The sequence below is a fragment of the Mustela erminea genome, chromosome 5 (genome assembly GCF_009829155.1).
Source record: "Mustela erminea isolate mMusErm1 chromosome 5, mMusErm1.Pri, whole genome shotgun sequence".
In the NCBI taxonomy this organism is placed as follows: Eukaryota; Metazoa; Chordata; class Mammalia; order Carnivora; family Mustelidae; genus Mustela; species Mustela erminea.
In genome coordinates this window covers 130,789,281-130,811,738 of record NC_045618.1, presented here as the reverse complement: position 1 = coordinate 130,811,738, position 22,458 = coordinate 130,789,281, and the positions used below count along the sequence as shown (strand labels likewise).

General features: G+C 53.8%; 2 protein-coding genes across 10 annotated transcripts in view; one reads left to right on the top strand and one right to left on the bottom strand.

Annotated features, from left to right (window-relative positions):
* ESRRB (estrogen related receptor beta) overlaps positions 1-17,436 on the top strand; it is a 164,939-nt gene extending 147,503 nt beyond the window's left edge. For all 4 annotated transcript variants that reach the window (XM_032344858.1, XM_032344857.1, XM_032344860.1 and 1 more), the window contains 3 exons: positions 227-388; positions 7,859-8,128; positions 13,765-17,436. In XM_032344858.1, the coding sequence (XP_032200749.1) occupies positions 227-388; positions 7,859-8,128; positions 13,765-14,009 (677 nt within the window). In that variant the 3' untranslated portion in view covers positions 14,010-17,436. The remainder of the gene's footprint in view (positions 1-226; positions 389-7,858; positions 8,129-13,764) is intronic.
* Positions 17,437-17,720: 284 nt separating this feature from the next.
* LOC116591720 (serine/arginine repetitive matrix protein 1-like) overlaps positions 17,721-22,458 on the bottom strand; it is a 199,000-nt gene continuing 194,262 nt past the window's right edge. For 3 of the 6 annotated variants that reach the window (XR_004286126.1, XR_004286128.1, XR_004286131.1), the window contains one exon: positions 17,721-21,779. The gene's annotated coding sequence lies outside the window, so the exon portion shown is untranslated. The remainder of the gene's footprint in view (positions 21,780-22,458) is intronic. The other 3 variants (XR_004286127.1, XR_004286129.1, XR_004286130.1) reach the window with 3 other exon arrangements.

Genomic DNA, 22,458 nt, shown 5'->3' with positions numbered 1-22,458 from the left:
TCCAGAATACTGCCCTCATCTCCCACTCAAAGCTGGGTCCTCTTAAGAGAATTCACCAGTAGCTTCCCTTGGATATTTGTCAGGAACCCAAATCATCACGGCCAGCAAGTTTGCGGAGTCAGAGGGGAGGGAGGTGACCTTCTAGGACTCCCCAGATCCCGAATTTTCTTCCCGAGTACCTTCCTGTTTTCCCCAACATTTACATTCCTCCTCTGGTCATTGGCAGTGACCAAGATTGTCTCCTACCTGCTGGTGGCGGAGCCCGACAAGCTGTATGCCATGCCTCCCCCTGGCATGCCCGAGGGCGACATCAAGGCCCTGACCACTCTCTGTGACCTGGCCGACAGGGAGCTCGTGGTCATCATCGGCTGGGCCAAGCACATCCCAGGTGAGTCCCGTGGGGCCAGGGTCACTCAGCCACCGTCCCCACGGCTGTGGTCCTGATGCCTGGGAGCCTGGGCTCCTGGAAGCCATCTTTTCTTCTGGGCTCCTCTTCTCTCCTTGTGGGATTGGAGGTGAGCAGGTGTGGGAAGGTCCGGTAATGTTCTTGAACATTCTTGGTACTCTTCAGAGCCAATTACCATCCTAGAGGGGTGGCGATTGCATCCATGATAGGTTAAGATCCAGAGAGCAAGTTTTTTGAATCCTTGAAGGCCAAGGACGGGTTTCCTTGCGGACCTTCCTGGAAATGCGTGAGGAAACAATGCGGGCAAGAATTGAGGCTCTTGCTTCCTTTAGAGGCCGGTGGACTCTAGGTGTGGTTAAGAACACGGGCTGGGGAAAGGGACTGATTCAGGTTCTGGGTCTGTAACTTACGAGCTTTGTCTCCCTGAGCGGGTTCCCTGCGCCCTCCGTGAATAGGGAATGCCAACAGGGCTTCCTTCGTGGGCTTTGATGAGGACGAACCGTGAGCACGAGTGATGTGCGGGACATGGTAGTGTTCGTCCGGGACTTACTGTCACTGTGTGCCTGATGGGGAGGGAGGCCTCTCCTAACAGGCAGCATGGAGAGTTAATGTGTGAACAGGCTTTGCTTGATACGGACTTCATTTGCTGTATGTGGCCCAGACCTGTCTTTCAGCTTCCTCCTGGATAAATGGTGGAAACTGATCCTTAGTTTTGTTTTTGTAGACACCGATACCCACATACATTGCATTACACACATGTTGGGCAGTTTGCAAAGGCTGTGCAGTGAATCCCTTGTTCGGTTCTAACAGCTTGTCTCATGTGTGCTGGGGACATCCTGTGTTCCGCCGTGGACTTGGAGTCTTACTAGCTCTGTGACACGGGGCAGTTTATCTTCCTGTCTATAGATCCTTCTCGTGTTTGTCACCAGCTCTGAGAAATGGATACAGTGCACATGGTGATAGTAGCAAAGGTGTCCCAGACTTCACATGCCAAGGCCCACAGTGGATGGGAGTGAGTCAGAATGTCCTTGTGTAAGAGGCGTGCTCAGCCTTTAGGAAGGAGTTGTCCTGTGCCGACCAGGCCTCAGGAGGTGATGCTGGTGTCACTTAGCTGGCAGGAAGCGTAGGATTTCTTCCGCGGGGACTCCCTGGTGGCTCCTGGGGTTCTGACTTGGGGTGGGCTCCCAGGAGATCTGAGCTGGAGCGCCCTTACTAAGGAGCTCAGTCTCTTGGGATGACACACTCAGTGGCTTTGAATCTGGCCTATGCTGATTCAGCACAGATGTGGGGTCAAGCCACTGCTTAAGACACCTCAGCCTGGATTGCTCCACTAACCCAGGGCCAAATCTGGTACAGCTCCCTCTCCCCCTCCCCGTGCTGTCCCCGGTCCACAAGCTCAGTCCTCTGCTGTGTCCCAGCAATGGCTCAGGAGTGGCTCCTGGCGGCACCCCCAGGTCACTGCTGCTTCTGCCACCAATGCCCTCGACACCTCCGAGGGCGGGCGTAGAACCAGGAGGCACGCTGTCCCTTGCACCCCTCTTCTCCCACATCTTCCTGCCCCCACCCCAACTCCATCTCCCGCTGGTGCCCACCAAGAGGGCAGTGGGCCAAGCAGGGTGGTTGTTAGGGGCACAGACTTCGGGTTCAGACCGACCTGAGCTTTAGTGTCCGTGCTTGTGACTCAGGAATCATAACAGAGGGTATGGCACAAGGGGCATGACCTTGACCGGGTCATTGTCTTTGCTAATAGTATGAAAAGCCTCCTTTCCCATCTCCATTTTTCCTTGTCCAAAGCTGAATTCTTTTTGATTAAAAAATAAACATAGGGGCTCATTTGTCTGTCTGAAACACTAATTTGCCTATTTTGCATAAATTTGCATGCTGAATTATTTGGGCCTGACCTTCTAGTGTTTAAGGTAAAATTAATTGAGTCTCCTGCCGCCACAGGTAAACCTCCTATTAGGGGCGATGACATATCAAGTGCCTGATATATTTAAACTAATCGACTTATTTCCGTCTCAGATTAGACAGAAAACTCACCTGCAGACCTGCTCACTAGCCTTTAAGGGAGAGAGGGAGAGAAAGCCAGAAAGAGAGGTTTTAGCAGGGTAGGTGCAAGCCAGCAACCCCACCCCCACCGGGACTGCTATCCACCCTTGCCCATCCCATCCTGTCCTCGACCACAGGACTTTCTCCTTAAGACAGCGCAGGTTGGCACCCAGCCCACTTAACTTAAGCACAGGAAACCCTATCTCGTGGGCCAGTATGGGCTAGACTCTCAGGATCTGTTCAGAGCCTGGCACACAGAGGGTGCTTCATACTTGCCTTTGCATGCATTTATTGAGCATTAGCTGTATGTAAGGTTTCTTGCTAGGAGTTGGGGCTGACACAAAGAATTCGATTAATTTCTGCCCTGAGGACCTCATTTGGGAATAAGATGGATAATTGAAACAAAAAAAACAACAAAATACTTTTTCACGGAAAATTTTAACCATACGAAAAGAGACCAAATAGTATCGGGCACGTCCATGCATGCCACTACACGGCCCGTGTCACTTCCCCTCTGCCCTGTTTGCCATCTCCTATCCCGCATACTTAGAAAGCAGCAAGAAGAACCACAGGCTAGAGTCACCAGGCAGGAGGGACCCCAGGGGCTGCAGGGACAGAGAGCGGAACCTGAGCTAGGCCTTCGGGATGGTGGGCCACGACCATCAGAAGGCATCGGGGTGCCGAGAACACGAGTTTTAAGGCTGAGCCCAGAAACTGACCTGTGCACATGGGCACTGAGTGACCGGCGTGGCCAGGAGGAAGGATCATTTGAGCACAAACTCCTTTCCCAGCAGCCCGCTCCTTTCACTCCTATTTTTGAGCACACATGTTGCAGGGGTGAGTTCTGGGGGGAGCCAAGGCTGATGGCGACTCATGCAGCACTGCGGCCGTGCGTTCGAGTCCGTCCACCACTGCCTTACGCCGCACGCAGGCTTCTCCCTTGAGTCGAATTCCCCGAGCCCTGCGTTGCTCAGGGGACGAGCCCAAGTCAATAGAGGGCCCACGTCCTATTCCCCATGAGCAGCACACACGCACCAGGGGCTGCAGCCTTGAAGAGGCAGTGGGTATCCCTTGACAGACTGCAGCCTCTGGACTATTAGCCAGTAATCCCGCCACCCCAGGTGGCCCACAGGCTGCCCCAGCCCAGGAGAGCCTTGTCCTGCCGGCTCTGCAGGGGACCCCCCAGAGGCCTCCTCCAGAAGCCCTGCTCCCAGGTAGCCACCGTCTGGCTCCCACGGGGGAGGGAATGCCAGCGGCCAGTGAAATATGGGCTGCCGAGTGACAGCAGCTGTGTCTGGAGTGGCCTCAGATCCTATAATTACATCTCCCTTTATTACCTCTGCTAATGGCCCTCCAGGTCGACAGAAACGATAATAAATTAACAGATTATGAACTCCACTTGCCACAAATTATGTGCTTTTTTTTTTTTTTTCTTAAATTCTAGGAGATCATGCTGTCACATCACTGGGGGATGGGGCTTGGGAAGAGCCTGAATGTTATCAGATCAGTTGGTGCAGATAAAGCAGCTTTGGTGGTGGGGATGAGGGGGTGGGGGCAGAGCTCCAGTGGGGAGACCTGGGGAGACCGGCGGGAGCGGCCAGCAGGACCTCAAGGGGGCAGTGTGTGATGTCAGGGCCCCGGGCCACACCAGCCTCTCTGGGCAGCAAGCCCTGACCCAGCACAGAAGAGCGGAAGTGGAGGGTGCTGGGCGGAAGGGCAGGGAGGAGTGCTTCAGCCCTGCATTTGGGTTTAAATAAAAGAAAGGATATGTGCTTCTAGTACAGATGTCAGATGTGACAGAGGAATGGATATTAGGAGTTCCAAATTCCTCATCTTTCTTAAAACATCCCTGGGAATTTCCTGTGCACGTAGAGCACCTGTGTGCATGTCTGTGTGCACCTGTGCCTGCGCCTGTGTGTTCTCCCCCTACCATAGAGCTGTTCTTTTTTTTAAATTTTTTTTTTTAAAGATTTTTATTTATTTATTTGACAGATCAGAAGTAGGCAGAGAGGCAGGCAGAGAGAGAGGAGGAAGCAGGCTCCCTGCTGAGCAGAGAGCCCAATGCAGGGCTTGATCCCAGGACCCTGAGACCATGACCTGAGCCGAAGGCAAAGGCTTAACCCACTGAGGCACCCAGGAGCCCCACAGGGCTGTTCTTTAACACTGCTTTATATCCTGCTTCTTTTATTTAATTATGTAACACAGTAACACTTTCCTGGGGCCAGGCACTGTACTAAGTGTTCTCTGTGATAGCTCATTTCATCCCACAGTCCCATGAAGGAAGTATTAATATTATTCCCATTTTACAGAGGAGGAAACTGAGGCACAGAGAAGTGGACATGCCCAGGGTCACAGCCAGTGGCCAGCAGAGCTAGAATTCCATCAGACAGTCTGGCTCTGGTTGTCTCTGCCCTTAATACAGTTATATCTTCCTTACACTCATGGGTATCTTTCCACACCCACAAAAACAGTTCTGCCTCATTCTTTCTGGTGGCTTCTAATGTGTCATTCATTTAGCTAATAATTAGGTTTATATGGTAATTACATGTATCACATTCGTTACATTTAGGTTGTTTCCTGTTTGGGGTCATGACAGACCGATCTAACAAATACCCTTTCCCAGTTATCTATGTGAGAGAAATTCCCAGTGTGGACTTGCTAGGTTGACGGGGGCAAGCCTTTTGTTTTATGCTCGATTTAGTTTTATTTGGGGAACATCTTAGTATGGACAGATTCAAAAGCCAAAACTAGATAAAAACGTGCCACAAAACCCTCCCCTCCATCCCTGTCGCCTCCCCTCCTTTTTCCTAGAGCTGTTTTTATTTTTCATTTTCCCTTCTAGTGTTTTCTTTCTTCAGGGAGGTCTAGCCTTGGAGGGAGGCACAGACACTCAGAGGCGCCGGCTCCCTTCCTCCCACCACCTGCTCTGCCCTTACCCAGAGGACCTGTCACTGGCTTGTGCACAAGGGGCAGAGGCGGCGGAATCTGAACCTGTGTCTAAAGGATGAAGAGGGTCTCACTGATTCTTTGTGGGTCCATTTTCTTGTCCCCTAAGAGTCAGGGCCCAGTGGCATTGGTTCATGCGATTCTGTTAGGAATATGCATTGGGTGTCACCTTTGTCCCAGGCCAGTTGCTGGGCAGTGGGGAAGTTGTCCCAGGCCAGTTGCTGGGCAGCACAGGGAAGCCCATCCCGGCACGCAGCTGCGCCCACCCGGATGTCCTCACCACCCCCGACAGAGCTCCTCTCACTTTGCAGGGCTCAGCCTCCCGCACTTTCCAGTTGGGGCCACGTTCGCCCATGGTGTGTCCTCAGAGCCCCTCCATCTCTCTGGCCCTTCGAACTGTCCTAACCTTGAGATCCCAGCAGAGCTCGGGGCTTGGGCGACCCTTTCCCTCTGGACTGCAAGATCTTGCACACGGGAGCCTGTTCTGGTTCTATCTTGCCATTCTGTCCCCAGTGCCTGGCGCAGGTGCCCAGTGAGGATTTGCCCAAGGAACGAAGAGACAGAAGCACGCTGTTACCTCTAGGGGTCGTACCTGCGCGGTGGGCCTCACGGCATCTTCTCCTTTCCGGAAGCCCCTGCTCTTCCTCACCTCCCCTTTTGCAGCCTTCCGATTCAATTGTCTGTTGATTTCGCCCTGTCCACCTCCTACGTCTCCCTTCCTGATCTGTCCGCTTCCCGCGCAGCCCCCCGTGTCCCCCTGTACCCCCCTCCCCGTGTCCCCGCGTGCACACACCCTCACGAGCCGGCTGATTGGGATCTGTTAATTAATGTCGCCCAAGGCCTCTCCCGCTCAGAGGCCCGATAAGGGAAATTGGATGTCCATTCTATCTGCCTTTTATTACCTCCCGGCTGTCCCTGCCACCACAGGCTGCCACACACCCCTTGTGCACTGGGATCCAGACAGCACGCACGCACCTTACCCCCCCGCCACCCGGTGCCACAGCCTGTCCCCGAGGAGAGGCCGGTCGGTCCAGGCCCAGCCCTCTCCATCGGCGTCGTTGTCTGTCGGTCACTGTGGATGCCGGCAGCCAGTGATGAGCCTGGGCGGGGGCAGGGGGCAGTGTAGATCGCACTCAGGAGCCATGATGACTGGCCTGAGAGGGTGCTCCCAGCAGAGGGGAGCCCACCTGGTGAAGCGGCTTCCACCTCGGACTGCCCCCTAAAGTTGACCACGTCTGTGCTGGTTGGGAGAGGGACAGTGGAGTTTAGACTCAGGGGACAGCAGGGAAGAATAGGACAGACTCTGTGGAAACTCAGAGCAGTGGGCCTATGCCGAAGCTCGGGACCACCTGGGGCCTCCAGCCATGCCCCGAAAGGAGAGGGGAGTCAGGCCGACAGCATGCTAATAACAACAAAAACAGTAATCATAGCGACCTCCTCAGGCATCACCCTGGCTCCGGCTTGCCGGGCGATGACGCTCTGGGCTTTTTGTCTCATCAGTAACATTTGTGTGAGCTCTGAGAACATGATACAGGTTCTGCAACCATTGTCTCATTTAGATGTCCTGCGACTCTGAAGCAGGTGCTGCTGTTCTGCCCATTTTATAAAAGAGGACACTGAGTTTGTGGCAGTTAACATAGCTTTCACGTGGTCAGCCTACAGCTAGGAGAGGGGAAGTCAGGACTCAGGCCCAGGTAGTCTCCCGAGCATGCTGGACCAGACGGTGACATAATTCTGGAGCCTCCTTCTGCTCTGGAGTCGGCGTCCTTGCTAGCCGGGAGGGACACTCCCATGATTCTAAGCTCACAGAATGCAGGACAGCTCAGGTCATTGTTAGGTGGAGAGTGATGGCGGGGGCAGCAGGGGTCTGACCCCTGGGGGACAGGCTGCCTGTGAGAAAGTACCCTCTGACCCTGGAGGCTCTTGAGCTCTTAGTGGCCCCAGGCTGTGGTCATGGGGAGCGGGGTTGGTCACTGGCCGGGAACAGCTGAGTCCTCTTTCCTGATTGGGCCCTTGGGTCAGCACACACAGCTGAGACTTTGCACTGAGGATCAGGTGTCCCTTTAAAACACCAAAGCCTCCCCTGGCTGAGCAGAGAGAAAAATCCACAAAGTCCTCTGGGGGGAAGGGGACCCTATACTGCTGCCTCTTCATTCTGCTATGAATTTAACAATTCCTTAAATTACAGATGCATTTAATTAATCAAAAAGCCTCTACAGACATTTCGAAAAAACAGCATAGAACTAACAATAATAGTGATAGTGACTGTCAACATTGACTGAGCTCTTGTTGTGTAAGTCTTTCGCATTAATTTCCCATCTGAGTCCTTGATCGAGGGAAGGACAAGGAGTCCAGCGGGGACAGAGGGCGGGGTGGGATCCGGAGGTGCCCGGGACCCCCTCCTCCAGCCAGCCCACCTGATTGCTGCCTCCCTCCTTGCCCCTTCTCTTGCCGCAGGCTTCTCGAACCTGTCTCTCGGAGACCAGATGAGCCTGCTGCAGAGCGCCTGGATGGAGATCCTGATCCTGGGCATCGTGTACCGCTCGCTACCCTATGACGACAAGCTGGTGTTCGCTGAGGACTACGTCATGGACGAGGAGCACTCCCGCCTCGCCGGGCTGCTGGAGCTCTACCGGGCCATCCTGCAGCTGGTGCGCAGGTACAAGAAGCTCAAGGTGGAGAAGGAGGAGTTCGTGACACTCAAGGCCCTGGCTCTGGCCAACTCAGGTAAGGGCAAGTGTGGGTCCCGCAGCAGGAGCTCCCAGAGGTCTTGGTGGGCGGAGCCTCTGAGCAGGGCCACCATGGCGGGGGTGCGGCAGCGATGGCGAGAAGATGCTGGAGCTTCTTATCACCAGAGACTGTGCACGGGTTGGCCTGAAGCTGAAAGGCTGGTGATGAAGGCCAGCAATCGGCAGGTGCTTCCCGAGCCCTGGATTTGTAGGGCACTAGACTGGGCCTCTGATGCCTAGCCTGGCATGCTGGTTAAGAACGCAGATTCCATAGCCAAGCTGCTAAGAGTCAAATCCTGCTCCCCACCCCCCCCAACCCTGCCTTGGGCAAGTCGCTTTCCTCTTTGCCTCATTTTCATTATCAGTAAAATGGGAGCACTGAAGAGTCCCTACCCCACCAGATTGGGGCAGGGATTTGTTTATACAGGATTATATTATACTCACAACATGCCGGCGCATAAGAGTTAAGCTTGTTCAGTAAATTAGTTAGGAACTTACTTAATTCTTACACACAACCCTATGAGCAGGGGTCTCGTGATTCTCTCCCCATTTTACAGATGGGGATATTGAGGCCTGGGGAGGTGAAAATTGCCCGGGGTGACACTGTTAAGGGGTGCCCAAGCTAGGACTCGATCCAAAGTCCTCTGCAAAATCAACCCCCAGCTTATAAAACTGCTCCTTGAGTCTCCTAGTCAAACTGCTCAGATACAAGAGAGAAAAACCTGCCCAACCGAGTTGGTCTGGACTCTCATTAAAAAGGAGGCTTCAGGCCGCCTGGGTGGCTCACTGGGTTAAGCCTCTGCCTTCAGCCTGCATTGGGCTCTCTGCTTGGCAGGGAGTCTGCTTCCCACCCCCCACCCCCGACTGTCTCTCTGCCTACCTGTGACCCCTCTCTCTGTCAAATAAATAAATAAAATCTTAAAAAAAAAAAAAAAAAGGAGGCTTCATGGGGCACCTGGGTGGCTTAGCTCAGTCAGTTAAGCATCTGATTCTTGATTTCAGCTCAGGTCATGATCTTGGGGTCGTGGGGTCAAGCCCCACATCTGACTCTGTCCTCAGTGGGGACTCTGCTCGAGGATTCCCTCTCCTCCCGCTGCTCCTGCCCCTGCTCTCTAGCATTCTCTCTCTAAAATAAATAAATCTTTTTAAAAATTTATTTTTAATTAAAAAAATGAAAAGAAGGTTTCACTCCATTCCTTCAGCCCCTTCCAGCTCCTGGCTGGAATCCCTGGGGAGAGGGGCTGGGCATTGGCGATGCAGGTGAGCGAGTTGGAGTGTAATCTGTGTCCACAGTTAGGGAGCGGCCCCCACTGAGCCAGGTGGGGGCAGGTGGAGAATGCAGGGGAAAGTCAGGCTCCCTGTCCTAAAGAGAGTGTGTCAGGCAAGTTTGCTATAGGGCGGCGTGTGCCAGAGTTCTTGCTCACGTCCGGGTCCAAGGGACCCAGGTTCAAATTACAGCTCTGATGCTTAGTAGCAGTGTGACCCTGGGCAAGTTGGCAACCTTCCTCAGCCCTGTCCTTGTGTGTAAAATGGGGCTATCCCAGTACCTCCTCCAAGCACTTTGCTGTTAAATGATCAGCAGAAGATAAAGCACTTAGGTCAGTGCCTGGCCTCGAGGAAATGTTCAATAAATATTAATTATTATCATTACTATTAATATTAGAGGAAACAAAGTGTTATCGGCACAGGGAAGAGGGAGAGCTGGTTCCCAGGGAGAGACAGAACAGATAGGATGACCAAGTGGTTTGCTTGATCCTGTTGTTCATGTTCCGGGAGCCCTCCATCGCCGGCAAACCCAGACAGTTGGCTCCCCAACAGATCGCTTCATAGAGAAGGCAGGGGATGCTGCAGATGCCCTGGTCAGCCCCCCTTTACTGGGTTAGTGCTCCCGTGCCCCAGTGGCTGAGTTCCGCTGCTAACAGCTCCCAGCTGTCCCTTTCCCCAAGACATGCCCTCACCTGTCTTGCCTAGAAAGCTGAGTACGTGGGCACCTTTAGCCAGCGGTGACCCACATGAGGGAATAAAAGTCTGAGCTTCTGCAGGGTGGGATCAGAGCTCTGCATGGATCAGGCCAAAGTCAAGGCCATGTCCTCACTTTGCTTGCTTCCACACTCACTCTCGCCTGCCTCTCTCCCTTCCTTTCTCCTGAAGGCACAGCCCCCAGACATCCCAAGCCCCCGAACCCTGGATTGGGGCTCTGCTTTTGGGAAACCTGATCTAATCCAGACAAGCAAGCTTTTTTTTTTTTAGAACTCCCTTTTATTATTAAACAAATGCAAAATGATAATGAAAATTTTACAGGCTTTTATGACAGACTCTTTACATTTTAAGATTCCAAAATGGTAGTATATTCTTTGTGAGAGAATGCCAGTCCTGTTGGTTTTTTTTTTTTTTTTTTTTTTTAATTTATTTGACAGAAAAATCACAAGTAGGCAGAGAGGCAGGCAGAGCGGGGTGGGGGAGCAGGTTCCCTGCTGAGCAGAGAGGCCAATGCAGTGCTCGATCCCAGGACCCTGAGATCATGACCTGAGCCGAAGGCAGAGGCTTAGCCCACTGAGCCACCCAGGCGTCCCCCTGTTGGGTTTTTTAAAAATGGTTTTAAATTTACAGAAGAATTGAGCAGCTGCTGCCATAGGTCTGTGCCCCCCTTCCACCCCGTCCACCACCCATGACTCCTCATCTTGTATTGGTGCAGTAATTTGTTACAATGAATGAGCCAGTATTGATACATTGTTATTAACCCAAGTCCCTAGATGCCATCAGGGTTTACTTCCTGTGTGGTGTGGGTCTGCAGATTTGACAAATGGGTAGTGACAAAACTCCCCCCTTACCTGCCCTGCAGAACAGCCCCCTGCCCCGTAAGCCTGCACTCAACAACTCAGAGGGAAGCACGGGGACCAGCCTTGGTAAGAGGGGCTAGGAGATTGCGTGGGCAGAGGGACCACAGGCAGCAGAGGAAATGGGAGTGGGAACAGTGCGATCAGCAAGGCTGCTAGGCCTCAGGGGGTACATCCTTGATTTTAGACTCTCCGGACCTTTTCATCGTTGACCTAGAGCTTGGGCGGGCCCGTGCCGGGGGAGGGGAGTGAAGAGGTGGGAGGCAGGTCACCTGTCAACCTCCTCCCCGCTGGCCTCGGCTCCTGGTTGGGCCAGCTTTCAGACGGCATTTTAGCTTTGCCATCTGCTTGCTCTGATCTCACAGGCACACGTGCACACACACACACATACACACACACACGTATACACATGAAGACAGGCACACAAATACAGATGTGTGCACACACATACAGAGACATGTGTGCACACATGCACATATGCTCACAGACATTTGCTTGTGTGCACACCGATACGTGCACACGTAGACACGCATGTAGATAGACGTGGTCACAAGTATAGGCATGTGCATGCATAGACACTTGCACACATACAGACACAGGCATGGGCACACTGAACGCACACATATGTATGCTCAAATACACACACATACGCACGTGTACCCACGTGCACACACACATGCGGACACAGAACTTGATGACTGGCCGTGGCTTAGAAACATGAGCTCAGCAGCACCCTTGCTAGCATCAAGCGTGGCCTGAGTACACACTTTGTCACACGAGAAAAAGTGCCAGGGATCTGCCTTTCTTGCCCCATCTCCCAGGCCACAGAGCAGGTACAGGTAGTTCAGGAGTAGGCGGAGTTTGTGCAGCCCAGGGCAGGGGGAAAGCACAGGGCGGAACCACTCACCTGGCTGAGGGGGCTGGCGCGAGGCAGAAGCATGAAGCATATTGGAGACAGGCTGGGGTCTCAAACCCCAGCCCCTCAGGAGCCTGTGGCCGTCTTTCACCCAAAGTCCTGGGCATCTCCAAGGCTCCCTGACAGCAGAAAAAATTCATAGCCATTGATTTTGTAATTAACAGTTTATCAATGCCATCGATACAGACTCGCTGATGGATTGCAAAGAAATTAATCTTGCAATGTTATTTTATTTCATTTTTGGTCGAAGGCAGCTGCCAATTTTGGCCTCCTCGGGGAGGGTAGGGGGAGGAGCAAGGAAGCTGTCGGAGAGGCAGGGGGTCTGGATGGCCACATCCCCAGCCTTAGAGGGACAAGCACATCGTGGGTGCACGTTCTGGAACCTGCTAGGAGTGTAGGAGTGGAGGCATCTTGGGTATGAGGCCGGTAATACCCCAGCATGCTGAAGGCACTCGCCCTAGGCTGAGTCCTCATGGTAATGATGACAATACATTTATCAGGTGCTTACTAAGTAAGTGCCTGGTAATGTGCTGTTTCTTTTAATCCTCACCACTACCCTCTGAGGCATGGAGGCATTTGCTCCGTTTTATAGATGAGGATACAATCTCAGAGAGCCTGAGTAACTTGGCCAGAGTAACACAGCATCAAAGATTCCAGAGTCTTATCTGCCTCATTTGGCACTTCTCCCAGGAGGAAGAGGCAGGACCCTGGAGGCATGGGCTGAGTGTGGCTGCAAAAGGTCAGACAGAAGGAGTCACAGGGGTCAGCCAGTTAGAACAGCTGCCCTTGGCGGTTTGGTACCTAAACTAACCCAGCAAGCACGGGCATTGCCCTGCTCTCTTGAGGACCTCGGGAGCCTTGTTCCGCCTGCCTTGGCCGCCTGCCCAGAGCTCCCAGTTCACTTGACCGATGTGACCCCCGGGGCTTCATGCCTTTGGCAGGTTGGGCACTGCGATGCAGGGTGCTGGCTCGAGCTCTTTAAGGAGTATCAGAAGAAGGCGGGCTCTTTCCTTGAGTCCAGGGATTGAATGCCAGGAAATGGCCTTGGCTTCAGCTCGGACCCCACTGTAAGCCAGCTGTCAGCAGATGCCCGCCTGCCCTGCTGGGATTTAGGCAACTTCCATTTGAACCCGTGACTCATGGCTGAGTCCAAAGCCCTCCTCAGGATTTGTAGAGGACTCCCAATAGCATCCGCTGTCACTGTGGCCCGTGCATCTGGCCATGCTGTCTCGGGCCCTGGCCCAGACCCCTGCCACAGGGCACCTGGGCACAGAGCTCAGCCCCTTTCTCTGTGTTTGCATGCTGTAACCAGCGGACAGGCTGGTGCCTAGTGGCGGCAGCAGTGACCATCCCAGTGATGATGCTGGTCATGGTGCCACCAGTGGGGCACTCACTTCGGGACAAGTACTGTTTTTAGTCCTCGACTTGCATTAATTCACTTAACCTCTTGAGGTACATGTGGCTATTCTCTCAGAAAAGTAAGGCACAGAGAAGTTAAATCCCTTGCCTAAAGTCACCCAGCTAGCAAGGGAGGTACACAGGACTCCAGCTCCAGTGGTCTGGCTCCACAGTCCACCTGGCATCTCCAGGGCATGACCGGTCTGCTCACATCCCAAGTCCTTCAGGGTCTCTGCTGACCCCTCTTGGTGGTTTCTCAAGAGATGACCTTCCAAGGTGCAGATGGCTCCCTGGCCCCAAGCCTCGGCTCTGTCACGGGCCTCTGTGACCTCAGGCTGGCAGTTTAGCCTCCGTAGTCAAGTGAGGGGAGGGGGGCAATAGCCCAGGGCCCCAAGCCACCCCCCCACACCCCCCTGCCGAGGTCTGGCCACGCCCCCCCCCCCCCCAGGGCTGCGCCCACTGATGCTCTCCCTGTGCCGGCAGATTCCATGTACATCGAGGATCTGGAGGCCGTGCAGAAGCTGCAGGACCTGCTGCACGAGGCGCTGCAGGACTACGAGCTGAGCCAGCGCCACGAGGAGCCCCGGAGGACGGGCAAGCTGCTACTGACGCTGCCCCTGCTGCGGCAGACGGCCGCCAAGGCCGTGCAGCACTTCTACAGCGTCAAACTGCAGGGCAAGGTGCCCATGCACAAACTCTTCCTGGAGATGCTGGAGGCCAAGGTCTGATGGCCCGGCACCTGGACCGACTCCCACCCGTGGACAGACCGGCGGACGGACCGCCGCGGAGACCTCCACAGCCACCAGCCTCAACCTTCAAGCCCTGTATCATGGCCACGGGCAGTCCCAGAGGAAGGGCTCTCTCGCCTCCTGGCTGTGCGTGGAGTCCGGAGTACAGCGGGGCAGGGGAACAGGGAGGGGAGGGCAGGGTGTGGGCTCATCTGTAACTGGCTTTTTCTTGGGTATGTTTTTCCTTCTCCATGGGCAGTGCTGAGGTCTGGGCCAGGGCTGACTCCCTTGAAACTGGAGACCATCGAGGAAGTGCTCCTTCCGCCCATGAAAGCCCCAGGAGACAGTAGTGCGTATCCTAACCCCACCCCCACGCCCCCACCCCACAGGGTGGGCAGTGCTCAGCGTCCAGGACCCCACCCAATTCAGGCTGGGTGCCACTGGAAGTTGTCCCTTCCCAGAGGGCAGGGGCTTTCTTCCAGAGGCCCTGCCTACTCTGCTACTTGGGGCTCCTCCAGCGGCCCCACACCTTCCCCAGTCCCAGGGCCCCCTGCCCTGCAGCCTTTCTGCCTGGTGCACACTCCCCTCCCGATAGGGACCCCATCCAGAGAGCAGCTGCCAGAGCTCGGGCATCTTCCTGGGCACCCACCCCTTGGTACCCACACACCTGCTTGTCACCACAGCACCAAGGCTCACCTGTCCTCCCCCTCTCCTCTCCTAGGAGATCCTGCTACTTCCTGCCCCTACCTCAGCTTACACGGTGGGTTCAGGCAGCCAAGGGGATTTCAGGTCCATAGCTGGGAACAGTGCTGCCTCTGAAGAGCAGGGCCAGGCAGTATTCCACAGAGCTCCTCCTCTTGCTTGGCCCTGTCAGCCTTCTGGGCAGTTCGGAGCAGATGGGCCTGTGGCAGTTTGGGGGAGACTAGGGGCCTGGCCACCTCTGAGGGCATCCTAGGCACTGATTTCCAGGCTGGCAGTCATGGGAGGATTGGGGCAAAATGGGGAAAGGCTCAAACCAATCTTTGCTGAGCACAGAAAATCCCAGAAGCAAGATAAGCAGGTGGGGAACCCTGAAGATGGTGTGCTCGGGAAGTTGCCGGCCGGGACCCCCGTGGGGCTAGCTTCTGAGGGCAGTAGACATCAGGTCACCCGGTGCCCTGCATTCTGAACGGTTAGGCCAATCAGTGTCACAGGAGGGGCTGTTGCTACCATCCTGAGACTAAGGCATGACATAGCTCCCCAAATGCATTGTGAAGGGCCAGCCCTGTGGGGGGACCCCCTGCCCCGTCTTCCTGGCCGCTGTGTCACATGACCACTCCAGTTTGCCCAGGATGTTCCTGGTTTTAGCACTGAAAAGCCGTGTCCAGGGAAGCCCCTCAGCCCCAGGCAGATGGGGACAGTCACCAGATTCCTGTGAGTGGCCTTGAGAGTCGGTCCACTCCGGACAGCTCTTACCAACCCATCTGCTGAGCACAGGCTGGCCAATGGCAGCTCAGAGGGTCCCCCGAAGAGGAAGGTGGGGTCAGGCATGGTGGAGAAGGCACACTCTGAAGCAAAGACCAGATCAGCCCTACCTGGGGGATCCCCACCCGCTGACCCAGACCTACTGGCACTGGAGAGGCTGGTGGATCGGCCTGCCCCTCGCTAGGACAGCAGGTGGCCAGGTGCTGGCTCCCACAGCCCTGTAGCCTTCCATGGGAAGCAGGTGATGCTGGTTTCACTTTGCTGCCTCTCTGCCCCCAGACACCACCCCTCTGAACTGTGCTGTGAGGTCGCCCCAGGCCTGAGGGTTAGCTGAGACCCAGAGGCTGCAGAGTGGCTCTCTGTTGGCCTCATGAACAAGATAGAGTGTTCCAAGAGGCCTCACAGCCAGATGAAGTGTGCTGTCTTGTTAGCCTGTGGGGAGTGCAAGGCCAAAGCCACGTGACGGTCTGCATTGGAATTACTGTCCAAGGTGCTTCATCCTTAGCTGCCTGGGCAGTCCCGAGGTGGGCTCACAGGCATGGAAGCATCAAGGGACCCACGCAAAGCCCCCCAGTCTTGAGAGCTGTTAGGAGCCACACCCTAAGGTCAGAGCCCGAGATCCCTCGTGGTGAGAGGAGCTGGGGTATGCTCCTTGGGAGCTTCTCCCCCCGCCTTCTGCTGTGCTGTGTGCTTTGGTGGGGTCGGGGGGGGTGGCGCTGAGGGTGGCACCTTCTCCCTGGGGTGGCACTTCCAGTGTCAGCGTGAGGCCCGAGCTGGTGGCCAGGGCCTGTGCGAGGCTGGTATCTGCGACCAGCCGTTTTTAGAAGAAGCATCTTCACTGCACTGGTTTGGGGTGGGTGGGAGTCCGTGTGTGGATGGCTCCGGGGCTTCTGCAAGCGTCCTGCCATCAGATCCTCCCTCTAGCCGTGAGGGGGAGGTGGCTCTGTGCCAGCACGTGGGGCGCTGCTCTTCCTCTGAAACCCCAGTGGCCGCGGGAGATGGCTCCGGCGCACTGGGAGCTCTGGCCGGTGCGAAAGGCCCTGGTGTGTACTAACGGAGCCATCAGAGGGTCAGAGATAAAATGTAGGCCAGCCTTTTAGTTGGAGGTCTTGCCAGCTCGGGGGCCTCCCTGGGAAAGGGGGCCCTGACTTAGTGGGGGATGAGGAAGTGAGGAGAGCTTAGGATGCCCGCCCTACCCCTCCCAATGGGCAGAACGTGCTTGCCTCCCTCCCTGTCCCCAGATCTGCTGTTCATGGAAAATCTGTAAAGACAAAATTGCCCTTCTCACTTGTACTCTCATGATACAGGTCATTGAAATGAACCAAGAAATAAAATGTAAAAATCCAACCCTGGAGAAGGTGGTATTGGCTGGGTTTTGTTTGGTTCCCGTGTCCCCACCCTTCCTAGAGCTTCGAGACTGACTGTGTCACACGTGAACCGGGGTGGTGGCCCCCCGTTTCTGCATCCGGAAAACCGAGGATTTCCCAGGCCAGGACTGAAGAACCGAGAAGACGACTGGAGACCGGACCGGGGCGCTGGTGGGGAGGCCGGGCAGGGCTTCAGAGCAGCCAGAATCGACACCCAGCTCCGTGGCAGGGGCCTCCCCTCTTCCCTCCCCCAGGCCCCCCGTTACCCCTGTGTGGATGGGAGATGTCCGGGGCGGGGCGCAGGGCAGGGGTGACAAACGGGACGGGAAGACAGAAGGGCCCAGGCCCGTGGAAGAGCACCAAAGAAACGCACGATGTGGAAAGATTGTTTTATTTTCTGATAATGATTAAATGGCTGGAATGGCTTCATAAGATGTATATATTTTTTGAAATGGCGGTCCTTCTTTGCTTCCCCCCGTGTATGTATTTCTGCCTCTTGTCTGTGTTCTCCCCTGGGACCCCCCCGCCCCCACCCCATGTAAATCACATGCCCTAGGAGTCTTCTGTCCTGGTCCCGTGTATCTGGCATCTAATAAATAAGGAACGGCCTGTTGGAGAGTTTCTTCACCCGTGACCTTTCCGGGCTCGCTGTCCCTTGGACAGCGCTGCCCTTAGACCTCAGGCCCATGCTGGGCCTGGCTGGCTGGAGAACCGGCCTCAAGAGTTCTCCGGGCATTCGAGTAGGCATTTTGTTTTTTTATTTTATTTTAAGATTTTATTTATTTGATAGAGACACAGCGTGAGAAAGAACACAAGCAGGGGGAGTGGAAGAGGGAGCAGCAGAACCCCCTGCCAAGCCAAGCAGGGAGCCTGATGGGGGGGCTCAATCCTAGGATCCTGGGATTATGATCTGAGCCAAAGGCAGACACTGAACAACTGAGCCACCCAGGTGCTCCCAAGTAGGCATTTTAAAAGCATGTTCGGCAAAGCTTCAGAAATGCAACTTGAAAAACATAGGTCTATGAGGCCCCCTGCTACTAGAGTTTTAACATTAATGTGAGGCATCCTAGTTAATCTACATTTTGCCAGAAAAACGGAACATCACATGTATGTAAACCAAAAAGAGTTCACTGCCTTAGGATTCTGAAATGCGTCTGTGTATGCGTGATCATAATGCTGGCTGCACGAAGGACACAGATGTCATCCACACTTGGGAGCAGTGAGAAGCAGAGGGGATGGTCTAAAAGAAAGTGAGGAGCACTGTATCAGGATGCCTTTCATTGCAAATAAAAGACATCCTGGTTCATACCAGCTTAGTGGATTTATTGTCTTGGATTTATGTGAAGTCCAGAAATGGTGCACGCATCAGGTAGGGTTTGATCCAGAGGTTCACAAAGTCAATAGGGCCGTGGCTCTGCTTCTTTGGTTCTCGGTTCTGCCCTCTGCTGTCTGCTTTGTCCTCAAGCTAGCCTCTTTCATAGTAGCAGAGGGCTGCCAGCATTTTATTTCACATTGTAAGCAGAGAAAGAACATCTCTTCCTACAACCATGGAAAATATCTGAGCATCATTCTGAATCCAAATGGCTCTTGTGCTTTTCTCTTAAGGGATTACTTGTACCAGATTCAGGGGAGCACTAGTCCCCCTTAACTGTCCAGCTATTACACAAGCAGAGTAGAATTGGAAGTCTAGAAGACAACCAGCCAACCTTGATGCCCACAGAACTCATATACATGGATAGTTCAGGCTCTGGTCAACTTTCAATGAGCTGTTTGTAAGTTTCCTGAAGCTCTTGGAAGGTCATATTCACATAGTAGTCTTTAAACTTGATACTTAGCAAGTCTTATGCATGAAATGTTTTGTAGGAATGAAAGTACCCAGTTTGTGGATGATTTTTAGGTAATTTCCCCTCACTACCTCACAGGTGTGTATGCATACACACTTAACACATACAGACACACACAAACACAAACACACAGCTGGTATTCATGCTGCCACCTTAAAAAATAGGAAAGAGACAACCATAACATCACATAACATAATCAAAATAGAAATACTTCTCGGACTATCTGTATTTTAGGATTTTCTGTACTAGTTCTTCCCATCTGTATGGCTAATTGTGATCAGACTAGCTAATAAACCTCATTCATATCTTTATCTCTCTTCATTCATTCTCCAAATACTCTTTCCCCCTCTTTTTGTTACCAAAGAAGTGAAAGGGGAAAATACAACTTAGGGTCATTCATTCCTTCAACAAATACTTACCAAGGGTCTGCCCTGTGCCAGGCACTGTTCTGGGCATGGAGACTATATCAGTAAAGAGAACAAGCACAATCTTTTTTCATGGAGCGCACACTCTAGTGAGAGGAAGAAAGAGACAATGAGCACAATAAATAACCGAATTACATAGTTTGTTAGGTAAGTTCCATGAGGGAAAGAGCAGGGTATGGGGGATCAGGAATGGGGAGGCAGGATACAATTTTAAAAGGAGTGGTCAGAGCAGCCTCAGTGAGAATGTCACGTGTAATAGTAAGATGAAGAAAGTGAGGGCCACGTGGGTATCCAGAGAAAAAGCTCTCCAGGCAGGACCAGCACGTGCAAAGGCCCCGAGGTAGCAGTATGCCATGTGTGTTCAGTGAACATCAAGGAAGTAAGTGTGGCTGAAGTGGAACGGGTTGAGGCAAGAGGGAGTGGGGCAAGTCATACAGGGAACATGAGGCCATAGTAAGTGAGGTTTTCACTCTTAAGTGAAAGATTTTGAATAGAGGAATGCCATGATTGCACATCTCAACAGGCGACTTCGGCTGCTGGATTGATAAGACCAGGATGGTGAATGGCTTAGACCAGGGTCAGAGGAGAGAGCAGGTATGAAGGAACACTTGGGTCCTGGCTCTAATTTGAAGCCACCAGGGTTGTCATCCACTGAGGTGGAAAGAAGCAGAGAAGGCAAGTCTGGGGGCCAGGTGGGAGAATCAGCCACGTTAAGTTGGAGATGCTGCTGAATGTCCAGGCAGAGACGCCAGAAAGGCAGCAGGCCATACAGGCAGGTAATAGGGAGCAGTGAATAAACTTCATTGATCACAGATGTTCAGACAGGATCTTTGTCAGCCATGAATTCCCTTTCACACCCAGTCACCACCCTCCGTTGCTCTCTCTCTAGCCTCAAAAGCAGTCAGCCAAATGCCCAGCCCATCTGTGCCAAGAGCCCTTTCGCAGCTGTCACAAGGCAAAATGAAGGCACCGGGGCTCTCATTTGGGTCCTGAAGAGTCTCTCCCCACTTCCCGTGTGGAGAAGAGAGAAAACCAGACCTTCCCACAGGCAGACGTGACAAGTCCCCACGATCAAGCTTGGAGCGAGGCCAAAATAGGATAGAAAGGAGGGGCAAGCCAGGCTCTTTGGCTGGCCCAGGAAGATGAGAGAATGGACTGCACTTCCACTCCGGGGCCCATTCTTAAGGCCCCGCATTGAATGGAAGTCTTAGATGAAGCCCCAGTGCCCAGCCACTCACTGCTAAAGAAAACAACAATCCAGTGAGCTACAGAATAGCCCAAAGTGCTCCAAATCTCTGCTGCCCTCAGTTTGGTCCACACCATTTGCAGGACATCACATTTTTAATGCGCTGCAAAGCTTCATCAGAACCTCTTTCCTCGTCTCCCTGCCCCTCGCAGAGCCGCTCCCGCAGATCTTTCTCGGGCATCTCCAGACTGCCCCAGCTTGGCCGGCTCAGCCTCTGGGGCTCTTCCTCGCCTAGGCCGGCTTAGCCTCTGGACTTCCTTCTATTCTCCTGCAGGACGCAAGGGAGGGCCGGAAGCTGATCCAGGGAGCAAAATCTCCTCGCTTGCACAGGGTATGTCGGGGGCCAACCGGAGGAAGAGTGAAGACCCTACCACCTCCTACACTTTATTCTGCCTCTGCTGCAAATTCACTTTGCTCCCAAAGGACAGAAGCCCCTGGAATCCCAGAGAAGCCCTGCCCGTGGGCTTGGCCAGGCACAGGAGAGTTGCACAGAAGCGGGACGAGCCCTTCCGGGGACCCACCTTCAAGTTCCCAGGCAGGGAGTTGTATCTTCTCTCAGCAAACACCCAGAAAGGCAAATTCTTTCCGATCCCAGGTGTGCCGCCCTCGTTTTTCCCCAGCGACTCTGGTCACTTCGGCCTGCCGTCTTTGCACATTCATTCATCACCTGGCAGGGAGCGAGATCTGGGGAGCACGGTGGGTGCTGCTGCTTTGGCAGAGAAGATGAACTTCGAACTAGCGGTTTGCAAGGGTCTCTTATGCGGGAGACTTTCCGTGACACCTGGGAGCAGGAGCAGGTAACAAGGGACCAATGCAGCCTTTGGATGGGGGAGGTTTGGCCAAGGAAGCCACATGCAGAAGCAGGCAGAGACTGAAATTTTGAAGTGGAGGGAGTGAGGGCAGGCCGTGTGGGGTGTTTCAGGGAAAGAGGGAGCTGTCCAGGACGAGACAGAGAGAAAGAGGTGTTCCAGGCTTGCTCAAGAGACTGGAGAAGAAAAGAAAGACCGTCTGATTGGGGAGAGGCAAAGAAGAGGGGCCAGCCTGCCCGGGACTTGGACAGCCTTGCTAAAGACACTGCTATCTCAGAACAAAGGGGAAACCCTGGCAGAGTTTGAAACAAGGGAGGAACATCATCAAATCTGTCTCTCCCACTGAGATACAGTGGTTCAAGCTTTCTGTCCTCAATGGATTGGCTCCCAAGCCAATGATGTTACTGTATCCCGGACACTTTACACAGGTTGTCCCCTCCATTCCCTACGAGTGTTTGACGTAAATGCCGCCGTCTTCATTTTATGGGGGCTTTCAGCTTCAGAAAGCTTAACCAACTTGCTTACAGTCACAGAGCACGGATTTGAATCCAGATGTGTACAGACTCATTTCAAGCCTCTTCTCTTAACTGCCATGCCGTGTTTCAGACCAGCCACCTGAAGGGTCAAATAGTAGGTGCTCAACACGTGTCGATTCCTCTCGCCCACTCCTCCCACAGCAGGGAAGCACCCAGCCTCACAGAAGCCACCCCCTGCTGCAGATGTCTGCCCCCACCCCTGCCAAGGACAGCTTGCTGCCCGTCCTCCTCAGCTCGCTCATATTTGTAGCCGGACAGGAAGGGAAGGAGAGGCCCGGATCAAGCATTCTCAGCAGGCTTCTGTGCCCTGTTGCTCATGTGCCCTACAGCGGTATTAGACCCCCTCAAGTCATGCCCCTTGTAAGCAACTGAGCTGGGAGGGTGCTGCTGGCCTTCAGACCATATTACTGGGGACAAAATTCCAGGGACTTCCTACCTTATTCTTTCCTGCTTGTCTTCGGGCGGTGGGGGGGAACGTTCAGCCTAACATTATGGACCAATATTATGGTGACTTTTTTTATCAACAACACTAAAGGTCTCTGGGGAGAAGGCTTAGCCTTGTGAAGAGGAGAAGTCTCAGCTGTGTGATATCAGAAGTGAGAGCTTCGAGAAGGAATCCAGGGTCCCCCAGACAGAACACTGAGGACATTAGGGGCGACTGGCATCTTGGGAGGGGGAGGTGGACATAGATGTTTGGAGCGAGTATCTTGTGTCTCTCAAACCACGTTGGCAGGTGGTTGGCGCCGGCCAAGGTTACT